This window comes from Bos indicus, chromosome 17, assembly GCF_029378745.1.
Source record: "Bos indicus isolate NIAB-ARS_2022 breed Sahiwal x Tharparkar chromosome 17, NIAB-ARS_B.indTharparkar_mat_pri_1.0, whole genome shotgun sequence".
NCBI classification, from domain to species: domain Eukaryota; kingdom Metazoa; phylum Chordata; class Mammalia; order Artiodactyla; family Bovidae; genus Bos; species Bos indicus.
The window spans coordinates 62317192-62336174 of NC_091776.1; the positions used below are offsets into that span (position 1 = coordinate 62317192).

The window sequence follows — 18983 nt, forward strand, 5'->3', positions numbered from 1 at the left end:
TCTTTTTCTGAATTCCCATAAGAATTCACAGAAAATTTAGCATGCAAAAGCTCTGACGTCTAAGCGCGTTCCCTCTTTGTTTTGTGTTTATTGGTTTTTCTAACCAGTCTTGTTTAAACCCCTTGGGCAAAAGGATGGTTGATGTCTGATCTGATACTGCTCTCTGCCTCAACCCCACAGCACAAATGTGGAAGAGGATACTTTGAATGTTCCCTTAGTGTATGTACCAGGCTTTGATCTGGTCTTTATGGAAGGAAGCTCCTTATTTCCAATCCTGATCTTCAGGAGACCAGAGATGTTTCTCTGGGAAAGACTGTGTGCTCTGCATTGTTTTGCCTTTAACCCCCTCACTGAGTCAAGCCCCAGCATTCCTTCCCAACACCACCATTTTGGCCAACAACATAAGCATCATTCAGAACCTTATCCATCATCAGTTGAGCAGAGGGTAGCACATTATCCAGGGCCTCAGTTGAGTTGAGCCAGGGGTGATCCAGCACTCCCTCGATGGTAAGTCTTTCCTCCGGTTTGACCTTCAAGAGCCTGTGGAGAAAAGGCCAAAAGGGCTGCCATGCACAGTTGCTTCCAGAAGGCCAGGAAGTTCCCGAGTCTGGCTCTAGCCAGCTCCAGCTTCTGACTTTCTACTTTCTGCCAACTCTTACAGCCTAGGCTTTCTGTAGGACAGAGGTGAGATTCTCTTCCCTAACTGTTAGTTGTGAGGGCACTGTGTCCTTAGGCGGTCCTTTCTATACTAAATAAATTGAGATTAAAAATGGTAGGAAAAGGCTTAATCCAGTGATATCTCAGACTGAGTTCTAGGTTCAGTAAGGTAATCAATTTTATATACGGTTCACAGTTCCTGAGACATTGAATCCCCAGACTAATGTTTCTAGGACAGTGGGCTATAATTTCCAAAAGGGACTCAAAGTACTCTTTTGGCCAACAGTGGCTGTAAAATTAGTTAGGCAATCATACAGTTCTGAAAATCCAGATTGCTACTTGTGATAAAACTTTTAGATATCACCATATGGCAGGACACGAACCCTGAGCCATTTCTCCAAAGACATTCTAAGCTAAAAATCTAATATCTGAGAAGGGGACAGCATTTCTTTCTAAGCCTAATGTATTGTCTGTACCATCGGCTTTTGACCACAGTTCTTTCCATCTTGTACATTCATACTGATGCAATTCCTAGCTCACCCCAGCATATTCCCTGGACCTTTTACAGCACTCCTTCCAAATACATAGCCTCCCATTCCAAACATCAGTCAGGACAACATGCCTACTTGCTCTTTCATGTTCTCTGTAACTTTCTGGATCATTGTGAACAGCTTCAGAGTCTAAAGAAAGGATTATTTAGAAAAGACCCTCAATGCTGAGAGAAGATAATCAATGTTACTCTAGTGACAGGAAATACAGTCTATAGAACTGCAGAGAACCACTTAGAGGATATTGATGTTTTGGTTAAGTAGCTGAGAATACAGCATGGAAAGAGCATGGGAAGACAGATTTCAAATTGCCTCCTCCCTCCTAAAACACCTTCACTTGGATATTTTAGAAATGAATCCCTTTTTATATACATAAACACCTAACCAACAGGACAAGTTCACTTCTGAAAGAGAAATAGCTGTACTATTAGGAGACAGTTCCCAGGTACTGCCCCTTTAATGCTTATCTTTATCACATTACAGATGAAGAAACTGAAACCAAGAGGAGCAATTACTCAGTGAAGACCAAAGTAGTAATGTCAGAAGAGCATGTAAGTCCCAGGCAGCAGATCCCCTGGCACAGGTGGGCGGAAAAACCAAGCACACCTCCTATGTAGGCCTGACTTCTTAGTAACTCCAGCTAAGGAGCTGGAGCACGTGCCCATGTGCAAAGTCATTCTGGGGAAAGATATTCTGAAAGGAACAAAACTGCCATGAACGACCATGTCTGTAGGTTTAAGGTGATTTCATGGCCTGTAGTCACAGCGTACTTATGAACAGACTCCTATTTTAATTAAACGCAGTTCCACCTGCCTCAGAAGCTGGGTCCACAGAGGCTTCAACCCAAGCCCCTCCAGAACGGCAGGACAGAACAGTGTCCGCCGAGGAAGGCGGCCCAGGGAGCCTCCTTGGTGGCCACTCGCGCCTCCCATCACAACCGTGCGCTGCTCTGTAAGAAACAAAGGACTCTGCATGCCATGTGTCCCTCGCCCACTCACTCAGCCCCAGTCCTTTTGAACCTTTTTATCTCTATATGCCAGAGCAACCAACTAGTAGCAGGGAGGCCAGGGTGGGACTGAGGTCCTGGACAACCAATCACACTCCCACAGTAGCTAAGGAAGGAAAAGACAAAAGCATCCATGGTCACTTTGGCACCCCAGTTCAGCTCCCGGCATCATGTCAGCCCCAAATGCCTGGCCTCCATGCAGAAGGATACACCAGGGGGGTTACCATTTAAAGTCTGAATTAATGCTCACGGATACAGTGGCTACCAAGGGACCTGGATTCAACCCTAGGGACAAATTCTAGGAATGCAACAGGACGGAGTACAGCTCCAATTTCACTGAGATGTGGATACTGAGAACTTTCATCTCAGACTCCAGGGCAGATTTTCTGTGATGATAAAAATGAGAAGGTACATGCCTGTGAAACAAAGAATTTTCTCTACCCAACATTGCTTTGCATTCCACCACTTTTAAGGCCCCCCGCCCAGTGGCCCAGAGACTCACTTTCTCACAACATCTTTGGCCATCTCTGAGATCTGGCTCCACTCTTCCTCCGGGAACTCAAAACTGCCTGTCATGATTTTTCTCCGCATATCCTTTGGGATAGTCCGGCTATGGTGTTTGGAGTAAAAAGGAGGGTATCCACACAACATCACATAGATAATCACCCCTAGGGACCACAAGTCACAGCTCTGAAAGCAAAAAAGAAAATGGTCACTCATACCAGAGGCATAGCTCTAAAATAAAGCCCCCAGAACTGACCCCAAAACAGCCCTTGATATCCACAGGCTGATATCACAACCAAGAATCACTTATCAGAGACTGGAAAAGTTTCACGAAGTCTTAAGAGAATTAACCTTTCTATCCTTATTTGTTATTTGCTATCAATGCTACATATATGCACATCATATACACAAGGCCAATCTGGGGTAAAAAGTCACTTTTATTCTCACTGCCCAGGCCCAAGCTGCTATCTGACCATTGGGTACAGATGTAAGACACTTTGACCCCAGCCAGAAAAGTAACTGATGTAAGCCAGCTGTTGTGAAACATGTCCTCTGGCCACCTGGGCGGGTTGAGGGTGCAGGAACAAATAGCTAGGATGCAGGGGGCTGACCCCATAAAACAGCACCGGTCGTTTTATAAAGGCTCACAGCAGTTTGACACAGATGAGAGACAAGCATGGTAGGGAAGAACGGGAGACGGAAAGCAATCCTTTGGCCAAGGACTCACTGTGCCCATGTTCAAGGCCCTTCTTAGGGAAGATATTCTGAAAGGAACAAAACTGCCACGCACGACCATGTCTGTAGGTTTAAGGTGATTTCATGGCCTGTAGTCACAGCATGCTTATTAATAACGGACTCCTATTTTAATTAAACGCATTTCCACCTGCCTCAGAAGCTGGGTCCACAGAGACTTCAACCCAAGCCCCTCCAGAACGGCAGGACAGAACAGTGTCCGCCTGAGGAAGGCGGCCCAGGGAGCCTGCCGCTGTGGCCACTCGCGCCTCCCATCGCAGCTGGGCGCTGCTCTGTAAGAAGCCTGGAAAAGGAGGTACCTCAGGTATCTCAGCCATGTCTCGGCATCAACCTACTAGTAGAGATTCATAAACAACATGGCCCATGCTGTAAAACAATTATAAAATCATAGAGGTGAAAAGAAATCTTAACAAGTTCAGATGTGGAAAATAGTTCACATGAGGAAACTGGTGCTATGGAGATCTTGTTACATCTAGGGTCATCTGTCAAGAGTGAAACTAGGCACACCGACCAGCATCATGCAGCAGACTGGGGCTGGAGTCACTGCAAGTGTCCTGCCTCTTTTTTTTTTTAATTAAGATTGATGTATTTAGTTTTTGAAAATTTAACTACCTCTTATTACATTATTTTTCTTTAAAAAATTACTTGCAAATGTAGCATTCAGTGTTCACTCAGTTGCCAATGTAAAGATTATAACTAGATGAATATATATACACATTCAAAATTATTATGAGCTTATTATTTTAATATATTACTCATCTGTGGAGTGTAAATTTTATGAATGCCAAGCAAATTCACAAACACCACTAGATTCACAAAACAGAGTAGGAAGAGGAGAAAAAAATAGTACTGGGAAATTTGTTATCACACAAGAATCCATTGTATTCATGCTGAGAATATTGTATCAAGTAAATTCTGATCTCTGTTAGCTAAGTGCTTCTACCACTCAATTCCTGCCCACAGTGGGAAGCAGGAGGCAATTTCTGACTGATAACTATCATCAGCCTAGCCCTCACTTCCAACCTTCATCACATAAGGACACAGCAGCCTAAAGTTTGTAGAGGAAGAAGGTGTGGAGCAGTAAGTACTCACTTGGGGACTGAACAGGGTTAATCATGAAAGCAGATGTATAGAGTTCCAGTCACGTTGGGCCAGTGCCAAGTGGAGGGTGCTGAGTGCCACAGGAGCCTGTGTGCCCTCTGATACGTGTGTCTGCGAGTGTGTATGCATGTGCGTGTGGGTAGGAAGATGGGGGCCCTCTGGGGTGTGCGACCAGGAGGAGCTGGCCTGCCCTTTTGCCATCCTCAGCTCCCTTCCTGTCATCTGTATCTCCCTGAGTCCCCAAGCAGCATCATTCTTTTCTGATCCACTCTGTGACTCCAGGATCTCTATGACTTGTTTCAAGAGGCCTTAAGCCTCTTGTACTTTAGGACAGAGAGGCCTGATGTGTAGGGTACAGATTAACAACTGTGATAGGAACAGGTACCACTCAGGACACTTGCCTTGTGTATTAGACACTGTTCTAAGTTGGGTATTTTATGGGGTTAGAAAGAATGGCACCATAAATGGCCAAGGAATATTCTCTGACATGGCCTCCACCTCAAAAGAGCAGGACAAATGTATCTTTTAAATGTGATCAGTGGACTGTACAGCTAGTCAAATAAATAACCTCCAGGTGACCACAGCCTTTGATTCCTGCTGCAAAACTTAAACTGGTATGAATCTTACTTTATCAGACAGAAACTTGAATTCCAAATACTCTTCTGCATAGGTGGCTTCTTTCAGCCTCTCAGGTGGCAATATAATATCAAGGAACAAAAAGAGAATTTGCCACCTTCCCAAAGAACCACAACACCTCACAGGAGAATACAGGCTTCACCCAAGGGGTGGAGGTTCGTTTTTCTTCTCCTACCTTGTTGTAAGTGTAGGGTGTTGGCGAGGTAGGTATGATGCCAGATTTCTCCTTCTGATGCCTTCTCTGGGCTTCCAGTACCTGTCAGAGTCACACCAAAGGGGACAATTGACTGAACCTCACATCCGTGACCTGCAGCTTGAGACAGACTGCTGTGTTAGAAGGCTGAAGAGGGTAGCCACTGGCAGTTAACAACCAACAATTCTAAAAAATTCTAAATAGTTTCAAAAGCCTTTTTTCTCTCTTACTATCAGCAACTTATCAGTATTTGCCTAGGTCAAGGACATGAAGATTCAGTCCCTGAAGGAGATTTATTTCTTCTTCCTGAGATTACTTTTTCCTAGGGGTGTCTCTTAATGCCTCGGCAAGCAGTGAAAGCAGACTTGCTGGTCAGTGGCTCAGGTTCAAGGTATTTGCTGCCATGAAGCACTGTAATCGTCACACGGGTCTGGGTGCTAAGTGCTGCGCAGAGGTAACCACTGCCACCCTCGGGGCCCCCACCGCGGCCCAGCTCTCCACTGCCATGGGGAGTGGGGCTCCTGGGGACACAAGACCAGCGAACCCCACAGAGTTCCGTGACGAGACATGATACTGCAGCTCCCTGCAGGCAGGTGTCATCCTTGTACCCAGACACACTGCTACTGTCTGGGCCTTCATGGCCACAGGACCATGCTGCTGACAGCAGGTACTGAACGCTGTTACACCTCGGCCAGCGGCCACACTGCCACCCTGGGCAACCTTGCCTAGGCCACCTTTGATGCCACCTCTAAGGCCTACAGCTGTCTTACACCTGACCTCTTGAAGGTGACTGTGCTCACTAAAGCTCCCTATCAGGAATATTCACTGACTATCTTGTAAAGACCCACACTACAGTCTCTGTGCAGAAAGGACCCAGGCTCATGTTCTCACACAAGAATAATAAAGTGAATTAATTAAACCTAAAAAAGAAAATACCATTTACTACAGCATTAAAAATATTAAGGATAAATCTAAAAAGAGATGTGAAAAACCTGTACACTGAAAACCAGACAGATATTGCTGAGCAAAACCAAAGACAAAAATAAATGGAATACAGCCTGCTTATGGGTCAGAAGGCTCGATGCTGTTATATTGTAAGTACTCCCATATTGAACTATATGTTTCAAACAACCCTAGTCAAAATTCCGGCACACTCTTTTGTAGAAATCAACAGCCAATTCTAGAGTTCATATGGAAATGCAAAGAAATTTGAATAGCCAAAACAACTATGAAAAAGAACAAACTCAGAAGGCTAAAACTACCTCATGTCAAAAGTTACTAAGAAGTGTCAATCAAAACAGTATATGATATTGGTATAAAGACCAATCAATGGAACAGAGTAGAACAATCCAAAAATAAACCCACACATATACATCCAACTGGTTTTTGACAAAGGCTGAGAAGCAAGGCAGTGGAGAAAAGATAGCTTTTCAACAAATATATAGGAACAACTAGATATCCAAATGCTTTTAAAAAATGAACTTGGATCTATACCTCACATCTTATACAAAAATTAAGTCAAAATGGATCACAGACCTAAATGTAAAACTTAAAATTATAAAACTTATAGTAGAAAATCTTTGTGATATTGGGTTAGACAAAGATCTCTTAGATAGAAAACCAAAAGCAGAACCCATAAAATTTTTTTAAAAGTTAACAAACTGGTCTTCACACCAAAATGAAAGACACTGTTACCACCTCACACCAGTCAGAATGGCCATCATCAAAAAGTTTACAAATAATAAATGCTGGAGAGGGTGTGGAGAAAAGAGAACCCTCCTACACTGTTGGTGGAACATAAATTGATGCGGCCACTACGAAAAATAGTATGGGCTCCTTAAAAAACTAAAAACAGAGCTATCATATGACCCAGTGATCCCACTCCCAGGCATGTATCCAGAAAAGATGATATGTGTGTATGTGTATAACTGAATCACTTTGCTATATACCTCAAACACTGTAAATCAACTATACTTCAATTTAAAAAAAGAAAAGCCACAGACTGGAAGAAAATCTTTCCAAAGCACGTATCTGATAAAGGACTTATATCCAAAACATATTTTTTAAAAAGCTCTCAAATTCAGCAAGAAAATAAACAATCCAATTTAAAATATGGGGAAAACATCTGAACTTATACTTCAAAGAAAATATACAGACAGCAAAGAAGCACAAGAGATGCTCAACATCAGTAGCTATTAGGGAAAAGCAAATTGAAACCACAGTGAAATACCTCTACAAAGTCACTTAAATGGCTAAAATTAAAGACTGTCCATGCCAAATGCCAGTAAGAATGTGGAGAGCCCTGAAACTTTCTGATTGGGAATGTAAAATCGAATGACCACTTTGGAAAACAACTTGGCAATTTCTAAATAAGTTAAATACATCTAACATATGATAGAGCTATTCCACTCTAGATATTTACCAAAGAGAAAAGGAAATAAAGTGTCCATACAAAAACTTGTGTGCAAATGTTTATCAACAGGCTCATTTTTAACAGCCCAAAGTTGAAAACAACCCATCAATAGATGAGTAGATAAACAAACCATGGTATATCCACATCATGGAATACCTTCCAGCAGTAAAATGAAAGGACTACTGACATACGAATAACATAGGTAAATAAACATAATTTTGCTGAGTAAAAGAAACTGCCCCCCCTCAAGAAAGCACCATACAATGTGCTACTTCTATATATAAATCTAGAGAAAATAAAAACTAATCACAGAAAGGCCAAAAGATTTGTACCATACTTCATAACCGAATGTTGTATCCATATTTCACAACAGAATAGCCAATAGACACATGAAAAAATATTCAACAACAGTAGCCATGAGGAAAATGCTGTAATTAAATCCGTAACGAAATAACACTAAATACCTACTAGAATGACTGAGATTATAAATACGAACAAACTTGAGTTAGAGATAAGAAATGGCACAACCATTCTGAAAAAAGATTTTACCTAAAGGGGAGGGGCATGTCTCCCCAAACCTGTAAATGAACATTCCCAGCAGCTTTATTCAAAAAACCAGGAGACAACCCTAAATGGCCACCACTCAGTGAACAGATAAAACAAATGTGGCTTAGTCATATGATGGAATACTACTCAGCAATAAAAAAGAACTAATTACTGATACACACAGCAACATGAATAAATCTCAAAAACATGCTGAGTCGAAGAAGTGAAACACAAAAGGTACAGGAATTCCATTCTACTGAAATTCTGCAACAGGCAAGACTAACCAATAATGACAGAAAGTAGATCAGTGGTTTTAATTAAGGGGATTAATTTGGGAGCAGAATGACTGCAAAGGCACAAGATGGTTTCTGAAGTGACAGAACTGTTTTACTTCTTGATTTTGGCAAGGTCCATGCAGAAGTATCCATCTGTCAACACTCATCAAACTACACGAAAGTGTAGTTGCTCAGTCGTATCCGACTCTTTGCTACCCCGTGGAGTATAGCCCACCAGGCTCCTCTGTCCATGGAATTTTCCAGGCAAGAATACTGAAGTGGGTAGCCATTTCCTTCTCCAGGGGATCTTTCCCACCCAGGGATCGAACCCAGGTCCCCCGCATTGCAGGCAGATGCTTTAACCTCTGAGCCACCAGCGAAGCCCAAGGTAGAAGTATTTTTACAGTATACTAATCATACCTCAGTAAGGTTGCTGTTAAAAGAATAAAATGCCTATACCAAATTAAGCAGCCTATGGATTTCTGAAGCTGAGTTCTCCCCTTTCCATTTGTAATATATGCCCACTCATGCTGTAGAATGGAAGAAATATGAGTCTACAGGTAGCCTGGTGATACATCCTATGGAAGAAACAGCACATGCTTACCTGAGGTGCTACATAATATGGGGTGAACTGAGGCGTCATCAAGTCACCTTGGTCAATTTTGGCAAATCCAAAGTCACACAACTTCACTGGGGCATCCTGAAATCAAACAAATGGGAATCACTGCCCCACAGTTCTCAGAAAATGTTAAAGGAAAATCCAGGTGTAAGACATGTCACCTTGAGCTCTCATGAGTTTCTGGCTGGAACTGGAACCTATGAGTAGCATGTCCTCATGTCTGGATACAAAGATTCATATTGAGGAGCTGTTCTTAGTAAAACACAAATGAGAGATTTCTGCCCACTCAGTTATCCCTGTTTCCTAACTTGTAAAGGCAGCACTCAAACCAAGATATTAGTCGCATGTGCCCTGATTCTGCCTATTGTGCATCATCTCTCATCAGTCTAGAGTGCGGCTTCACCCTTAATGTCAGCTTCGTGATAGCCAGAGTCAGTAATCTGTAATCTGGTAGGACATAGCGCATGGGTGTGGGTTGGGGCTGGAGAGGAAAACACCTTATCGGGATTAACCATAAACACAACCATTAAGTTTCAAGGTAACATATAACAGCATAAAGATTCCTGCCCCTTCCCAAAGTCCTTCCAAATGATATCCCAAATCTTAAGTCCTTCTGTACAAACATGTATCAGTATCATCCAAAATGACTGGTACCAGGAGTATGGTAAAATTTCTCTTGAGCCTCTACCAAGGGAACAGATGGGGAAAGTAAGCTGCCGGAAGCACTCTGGCCTAACGCTTCTTCAACATGGATTCAGAGCACTCCAAACATATACACACCAACACACCCATGCACCACTCCTGAACTATGTTGGGAGTAGCGGCACTGAAATACAGAAAAGCAAGTCATCTCACCAAAGAATTATCCTTGAAGAGCAGATTTTCAGGCTTGAGGTCTCTGTGGGCGATGTTCAACAAGTGACAGTGCTGTAGAGCCAAAGCTATCTGGAAAAGGACATAATGGAGCGACCGCATCTTAGAAGAGATTATTCTTGAATTCCCCTGGCTTAGAAAACTCAGGATGCTAAAAAATGACCCTTACTAAGTCAATTAAGACTGTGGTCAGATTTCAGCTTTACAGCAGAAATTAAGACTTACATACCAAGAAATAGAAATGAAGTAAGCTTCATTTAATAGCAACCTATATTTTGTTCAACAAAAAGAAAAATACAACAGGAAAATAATTCTTTGTCAGAATAAACTGATGGTTAAATCCTATATTAAATGGGAAAACAAAATACTTCCACTTCCATTAATGTGAGATGTGATAAGCACTGCAGAGCAAACACTGGGCCAGGCAGTCTTCAACAGGCCTCGTTTCCCCTAGCGGGGCAGTGGCACGAACGCCTGGCTCAAGAGAGACCTGAGCTCTTCAGGGAGCAGGACTTGAAGTTCTGCCTTCAAGAACAACAGAAAGCAGCTGAATGGATGTTTCCATCTGATGCTCCAATCTGCTCATCCCACTGGTTGAAAATGTTGCCTGTTTTGGTGGCTTTAAAGAGGTCTGTTTTTACAGATTATTAGAGCTCATCCTTTAGTCCTAATGTTTGAAAAACACAAGCTATAATTTTTTAAAACCTAACAGAACAGATTGCACCTGTTCTTTAACACTCTGTATGGAACTGTCTTGGCATTCCAAAGAGCAGTTCCTCCCTACTAGAAAGGAGGCCTCAAAAAATGCTTGAGGCTCGCAGAAAATTTGGAAGAATTTTTCTTTAAGAACCAACTGGGCCATATGTCATGCTTCTCTGTTTTGCTTGCTTGGCCTAAAGAGAAACCTTGAGGGTTTGGCTTTCCATCTCCTCATGAGGTTATTTCCAATTGGACTCCTAGTATTGTTTGTGAAAAGATCACACCTCTAGCAATAAAACGTGACGTCAGAATAGAAAGAACATATAACCAGGAATACCCTCAGAATTACAAAGACTTTAGAATACTGTTAAAATCTGATGAGAGAAAAGTGACTCAGGAGCAAAAAGTATCTTAAATGCAATTGTCTTAGAATGTGTTTTCATACCACACAGTCTTTTAGGTAGTAGCAGCAGCATCTCAAAGTCCAATAACAGTGGCTTGGAAGCTACCTGCCTAAAGATTATCTACCATCTAAAAAGGAGCTAAGATTACCTTCCTTGCAGAGTTTATTTAAATCTTATGATAAGCAAACAATCGACAGCCACTGAAGAGTACAGCTCCCTCCCCAAAGCAGAAAAGGGGCCCACATTCCTCCTGTCAAGGCATCTTTTCTAATTACATAACAAAGCAGGCAATGAGAGATCAAATAGAGCTTTTCTCCAAGCTTTCTTTTATTCCCCCCACAGTGAAATTGTGCTTGTTAACCAACACTGTTGGCAGTCTGACTGGTACCCGGGGTCAACTTGCCTGCTTTGTTACTTGGCTGGCTTGCTTCTCTGTAAAGTGCCGGTGCTGGCTGATTCTGTGAAATAGCTCTCCCCCTTCCATCATCTCCATTACAATTAAGAGCCGAGCCCTGTTTGAAAGCATTTGATTTTGTTAAGTTAAAAAAAAAAAAAACTGAAACATCAAGTAGCTAGATACTTCATCAACAAAACATGTCCTAAGTCTAGTCCTGCCAGCCCCTTTGAGCTGGACCCCCTGTCACTACCGGCAGGACACCATGAATAAGGACTAACCCTGAGCTAAAGGCTTCTAAGATGCCAAAAGAAGTAAAACAATTAGTTTTGAAGACAATGGTCCTTTTGAAGATTCTATACGTGTATATGTATTTTAGGGAAGCTATACTGAAAGCATATTGAAAACAGAATAAGACTTTGTATAGGCTGAGCTGTCTTTGTTATTTATTCGTGTGTGTGTGTGTGTGTGTGTGTGTGTGTGTGTGTAGGGGGGGCGTGGTGTGTACTCGCACATTGTGTGTGTGTGTGTGTAGGGGGTGTGGTGTGTGCACGCACATGCGCGTGTGTGTGTGTAGGAGGGGCATGGTGTGTGCACGCACATTCTCTCCCTCCTCGTCTCTATTCTCCACCCCTACTCCACTAGTTTTCCATAGGACCCATAGCATGCCCAGCAAGACAGTCAGATAGGGTTAAACAGCTACTAAATAAAAGCAAAAATTCCTATGTTGTCCAAAAAAAAAAATCTGAATTTTGGTTACCATTCTTTGATATAAATGCTTCCACCTTCCATCCAAATGCTTTCACCAACAGAGCACAATTTTAAGAAATAATCATTTGATTTCCCGTTTTTCTTTACAAATTCATATTTTTCCACCTGGAAAACTCCTGCACATCTCCTTCAAGTCCAAGCCCAGAACAACCACGCTAAGACGCCTCACCCCCCAGCCTACAGACAGCAGCTCTCCTCCTCTGTAAGCTCAAAGTATTTCATGCGTGCCTGTCCTTGGTCCCTACCACACTGCTAGAGTGACAGGTTCACATCTCAGTCCCCTTGGTACTGAACTCCCTGGAAAAGATTTAGAATGACACCCAATGGTGTCACACTCAATGGGCTTCCCAAGCATTTGGAGGCTAAAGGAATGACATTGATCTCTTCCTTTAAAAGGAATGCCAGACTAAGCAATAAAGGCCTTTTGCCATATCAGCTTCAAGACATTGCCTAGAATATTTGGTCCCCTTTTCTAATTTGAAATAGAATCTGTTTAAACTCCACATGATATGCTTTTTCAAAAGAGAAATTAATCATATATAATCGGGGATAGCGGGGAAAGGAGAGTGAGTGAAGTACAGACGAAGCAAGACTGGCAAGGAGTTAATAAATGCTGAGGATAAGTGATGGGCACTTGGGGATTCAGTACATAATTCTTTTACAAATGTTTGAAAATATCCAAAATAAAAAGTAAAGAAGAGAAGAAAAAGAAAGAAGGAAGGGAGGGGAGGGAAGAGAAAGAGAGCACAAAAGAGAAGATCCCACTACACCTTGGCTTACCCATGGAGAGGTGAGCAGGTGACAGTGACCCTGTGTAGTCTTACCTGGGGCTGGACTCATGAGGAAACTGTACACTGTTAGCAAACACTTCAATAATTTGAACTATATTTGGGTGTGTGGCACACATCATGTGCAGACGTACCTTAAAGAAGAACAGAGGAAATGCTTCTGTACATAGGGGAGGCCAGCATTTTCTCTCCAAACTCCCCCACCCCATACCCCTGCCAAAAGTGACCACACTAGGCCTGGGCATGAGCCTATTATGTAAAAAACCTGATCATCTGGAATGACATTAAAAAAAAATGCTTTCATATACAAATTACCTCCTTAATGCTCTTTCCATGAAATAAAAAAAACCTCACCAACAGATGTATTTTCTGCTGTCCTATTACCAAATGAAAAATTCATCTTATTTCAGAAATTATTCATATATCTCTAAGCAAAAGAATAAGTCCTTCATTGCATATAATTAACATGTCATCACCACATCCAAATAATTTTAAACAAATGCCTATTACTGAAAAACTAGAAACATATCTTCAGAGTTCTACAGCACCTTTTCAATATATCATTCACTAGAACCTTCCTCATACTATTCTATCTCCACCCTTTTAGGACCTTTTCCAATAAGTAAAAGCTAAAGTAAACCTGACTACTTCGGAGTACAAGAATCACATTAATTGAAAAAGAACAAGAAAGAAGTGGTTTGAAAGGAAGCAAGACTCTATTCATAGCTTTTGGTATTGATGGATGAAGGACTGCTTTATAATAACAACATGAATAGGGAAAAGTAAGTATGAACATAAAAAGAGTAAGTATGAACATAAAATTCTTTGTGCATTTCTGTATTCTCTCTAGGAAGCTGCCTTACTTGTAAAAAGAATAAATTCTTAGGCACTTCAAATATTTAGGCAAGTCAAGGCAATAAAGGTTCATACCTCATTTCTAGCTTTTGGACGATCAAAAAGAATTTTCAGTGCAAACCGTTCTTGCGTTGATTTCTTCACACAGACTCTAGATTTGAAAGAAAAAAATTCAATCAGAAATCATCTATGTTACCGTAAAAACTAATCTAACAAGCTGTTCTTTGAGAACTGTACTTCTAATCAAAAATATATCCAGGCACATCAGAACAAACTTGCCCCTAGGGTTAACAGATGGAAAGGCAGAAAGAGGCATCTCACCCACCCTCCACAGGCCTCAGACACGGGAAATCAATTTGAGGCTGGTAAAGAAAGAAAAAATGGCCTCTGCTGGTGACAAGTGACTCACACAGCGCCTCCCTGGTATCAACATCTTAAATGATCCTGTCACAGACCATGTCACTTAAATATATTTCTACATGGATGAGAAAAAGCCTATCATAAATACTTCGACTTGTTAAATTAAGACTATTTCACAAATCTGGAACACATAATGCTTCTAACTTTATGTGTATTATGAATGGCCCTTTTTAGAACAGTTTTGTCATGGTGTGCAGCCCACTATTCTTGCCTGGAGAATCCCAGGGATGGCGGAGCCTGGTGGGCTGCCGTCTATGGGGTCGCACAGAGTCAGACACGACTGAAGCGACTTAGCAGCAGCAGCAGCAGCACATGGGTCTCTTACCTAACTGGACCACTAATTCCAGCTCCCAGCTTCTGAGTCCAATTGATATTGTATTCTTCTAAAATGGAGCTTTCCTATTAAAATAAAAAGGGAGGAGGCAGAGAATGATTCTCCAATTAAAAGTTGAATAGTTAGGCAGAGATGGAACAACAGAAGACCGTAACAGCTCAATATCTTATTGATACCTCCTGAAAGAAGCTGGTAAGTAGAGCTTTGTGAAAGGCTATATAATTAGACATTTCACCTAAGTGACTAGGCTAGGCACTGTTTTCCAACAAGAGAAGGCAAAAAACTTGGGGGTGAAAAGAAATTCTTCAGCTCATCTTCAAGATCCATGTGAGTCAATCCTCGTTGCTGGTTTTGGGGTGTTTTGGTTGTCGTTTTTTCTTCTTGAGTGTGGAAGATACCCTTTCAAAACTACTGAGGACTTATTTCTTCAAATGGTCAAGTGGATTTTCTAAGATTCTAGAAAGACTGGTCTTATAAATGCTGCTATGCCACAGAGGCCTATATCCTTAACTGATCAAATTGGAATAACTGAATAAACTAAAACTTATTAAGTTCAAATAAAATAACAGTAAATATCATAGTACATTTATTTGGTTTTCAAGTGTTATTTTGAACACAAAGACATACATTCATTGTATAACTATATTCTTTATAGTTTTTTAAAAATAGATTCCAATAGCTTTCCATAGTTCCATATAGAGCTCTACAGCCTAAAGTTTTTATGGAATTCCTGTGTAGTCACTACATACTGGCGTTTCCCAGGTGGCTCACGGGGGTAAAGAATGTGCCTGCAATGCAGGAGATGCAGGCAGACGCGATTTCAATCCCTGGGTTGGGAAGACTCTCTGGAGGAAGTCACCGCAACCCACTCCAGTATTCTTGCCTAGAGAATCCCATGGACAGAGGAGCGTGGCGGGCTATAGTCTATGGGGTCACAGAATTGGACACGACTGAAGCAATTGAGCATGCACGCACACACTATATACTGAGCTTCTGTTGCCATGTTTTTAGGCAAGGAAGTCATACATTTAAACTGTGGTAGAGTAAAATTCATTTTTCAGGGTTCCATGGGCAGTACTGAAAACCAACTGTAGACCTTGAGAAGTTAGGCCAAAACTCATGAGACTTTCAAACTGTTTTGTTGCAATGAAAATCTGATAGACTATAGTTAGCAACAGAATCCTGACTCCCAGGTCTAGCAACAGGACATCTGTCCATGTAACACAAACGCACTGAGCAATTAGAAGTGCCAGACACCAGGCTAAGTTCAGAGATGAAAACAGAGCTTCTATCCAGTGAATATGTAAATGTGTAAAACAAGCTGAGAATAGTCTTCATCTCCATACCTTTCTGCTGCCAGTTTTTTTCTTTAACACTTATTTAGTTGCAGTGGATCTTAGCTGTGGCACACGGAATCTTTGATCTTCACTGCTGCATGTGGGATTCACGGAATCCCCGTTAAAATCCCAACACACGTTTTTTTTTTTGGTAGAAACTGACAAGCTGACTCTAAAACTTATTTGGAAATACAAAGAACTTGAATAGCCAACTTAATTTTGAAATAGTAAAACCAAGATGGTTCTCATGCTACTCAATTTGACAACTTACTATAAAGCTTCAGTAATCACATCAGTGTGGCACTGGCACAGACAGTCATATGGATCAATGAAACAGAAAAGGGAATTTAAAAAAATAAAACCAAAAGAATGAAAAAAAGAGAATCCAAAAAATAAACTCATACACTTATGACAACTGATTATCACCAAAGGTGGTTCAACAAGGAAAAGATAATGTTTTGAACAAATGATCCTAGAACAATTCCATTTTGGAAAAGTTTTACAGCTCCTTAAAAAGTTACTGTACTATCCAGTAATTCCACACCTAGTTATTTCCCAGAAGAAATGAAACATTATGTTCACAAAAATTTGTATGGACAAGTTTTATTTATCATTTTATTTATAATAGCTAAAACCTGGAAACAATCCAAGTGCCCATAAAGAGATTCCTCAAGAATAAAAAGGAGTGAACTACTAATGCATACACTAACATGAATGAACCTCAAAAGCATCAGATCAGATCAGATCAGCGGCTCAGTCGTGTCCAACTCTTTGCAACCCCATGAATCGCAGCACGCCAGGCCTCCCTGTCCATCACCAAAGATGATGCTGTGAAAGTGCTGCACTCAATATGCCAGCAAATTTGGAAAACTCAGCAGTGGCCACAGGACTGGAAAAGGTCAGTTTTCATTCCAATCCCAAAGAAAGGCAATGCCAAAGAATGCTCAAACTACTGCACAATTGCACTCATCTCACATGCTAGTCAAGTAATGCTCAAAATTCTCCAAGCCAGGCTTCAGCAATATGTGAACCGTGAACTTCCAGATGTTCAAGCTGGTTTTAGAAAAGGCAGAGGAACCAGAGATCAAATTGCCAACATGCGCTGGATCATGGAAAAAGCAAGAGAGTTCCAGAAAAACATCTATTTCTGCTTTATTGACTATGCCAAAGCCTTTGACTATGTGGATCACAATAAACTGTGGAAAATTCTGAAAGAGATGGGAATACCAGACCACCTGATCTGCCTCTTGAGAAATTTGTATGCAGGTCAGGAAGCAACAGTTAGAACTGGACATGGAACAACAGACTGGTTCCAAATAGGAAAAGGAGTTCGTCAAGGCTGTATATTGTCACCCTGTTTATTTAACTTATATGCAGAACATCATGAGAAATGCTGGACTGGAAGAAACACAAGCTGGAATCAAGATTGCCGGGAGAAATATCAATAACCTCAGATATGCAGATGACACCACCCTTATGGCAGAAAGTGAAGAGGAACTCAAAAGCCTCTTGATGAAAGTGAAAGTGGAGAGTGAAAAAGTTGGCTTAAAGCTCAACATTCAGAAAACGAAGATCATGGCATCAGGTCCCACCACTTCATGGGAAATAGATGGGGAAACAGTGGAAACAGCGTCAGACTTTATTTTTCTGGGCTCCAAAATCACTGCAGATGGTGACTGCAGCCATGAAATTAAAAGATGCTTACTCCTTGGAAGGAAAGTTATGACCAACCTAGATAGCATATTCAAAAGCAAAGACATTACTTTGCCAACAAAGGTTCGTCTAGTCAAGGCTATGGTTTTTCCTGTGGTCATGTATGGATGTGAGAGTTGGACTGTGAAGAAGGCTGAGTGCCGAAGATTTGATGCCTTTGAACTGTGGTGTTGGAGAAGACTCTTGAGAGTCCCTTGGACTGCAAGGAGATCCAACCAGTCCATTCTGAAGGAGATCAGCCCTGGGATTTCTTTGGAAGGAATGATGCTAAAGCTGAAACTCCAGTACTTTGGCCACCTCATGCGAAGAGTTGATTCATTGGAAAAGACCCTGATGCTGGGAGGGATTGGGGGCAGGAGGAGAAGGGGACAACAGAGGATGAGATGGCTGGATGGCATCACTGACTCGATGGACGTGAGTCTCAGTGAAAGTCAAATACATAAGACTACATGTATATAATTTCAATTATTTGGAATTTCTAGAGAAGACAAAATAATAGTGACAGAAAGCAGATCAATAAAGTTGTCTGGGGTGGGGAGTGAGTGTACAGGCTGACCACAGTGAGGCAGAATGAACTCTCAGGGGAAGTGGGGAGTGTATGGAAAAATTCTAAAGCTGGATAGTGAGGACAGATGCACAACTCTAAGTTTACTAAAAATGACTGAATTATACACTTATCTTGGGTGAACTTTATCATATGTGAATTATAACTGAAATTTTTTTAATGTTTTTTAAAACTACGGAAATGAATTTTTATTAAGTTCATCAAATATTAAAAACTGCGATATACAACAGAAAACAAATATGTAAGGCAATTTCTAATCCCATAATCCCCAAACGCTCATTATCCAGGTTTAGCTAAGTGACCTGGGAGTTCTGAAGTCACGGGCTATGGCAGGAGAGACAAAACTGAGAAGACAGAGCCTATGGTTGTAGCCAGCTGGCCTTATCCTAAATATTTAAGAGTAATAGGATGAGATCTTAAAGTCCAGTCAGCCCATTCTCAGGTAACGAGGCAGCAGAAGTTTAAATGTTGTAGTGAAAACCCAGGAAAATAGCTTTTCCAGCTGAACTCTAGAGGTCTCAGTTCTCACCAAATGAGGGACAACCTCAAAAAACCAAAACAATGAATATAAGACACCAC

At 41.4% G+C, this 18983-nt stretch overlaps 1 protein-coding gene across 6 annotated transcripts in view; it reads right to left on the reverse strand.

The window, feature by feature from the left end:
* The window catches only part of MAPKAPK5 (MAPK activated protein kinase 5), a 33118-nt gene that overhangs the window by 10207 nt on the left and 3928 nt on the right, over positions 1–18983 (reverse strand). For 3 of the 6 annotated variants that reach the window (XM_019977568.2, XM_019977567.2, XM_070770172.1), the window contains exons 2-10: positions 14781–14854; positions 14111–14186; positions 13217–13314; positions 11631–11739; positions 10107–10196; positions 9237–9332; positions 5381–5461; positions 2714–2901; positions 420–540 (exon numbers count right to left, since the gene is read on the reverse strand). In XM_019977568.2, coding sequence (XP_019833127.1) covers positions 420–540; positions 2714–2901; positions 5381–5461; positions 9237–9332; positions 10107–10196; positions 11631–11739; positions 13217–13314; positions 14111–14186; positions 14781–14854 — 933 coding nt within the window. The remainder of the gene's footprint in view (positions 1–419; positions 541–2713; positions 2902–5380; positions 5462–9236; positions 9333–10106; positions 10197–11630; positions 11740–13216; positions 13315–14110; positions 14187–14780; positions 14855–18983) is intronic. The other 3 variants (XM_070770174.1, XM_019977569.2, XM_070770173.1) reach the window with 3 other exon arrangements.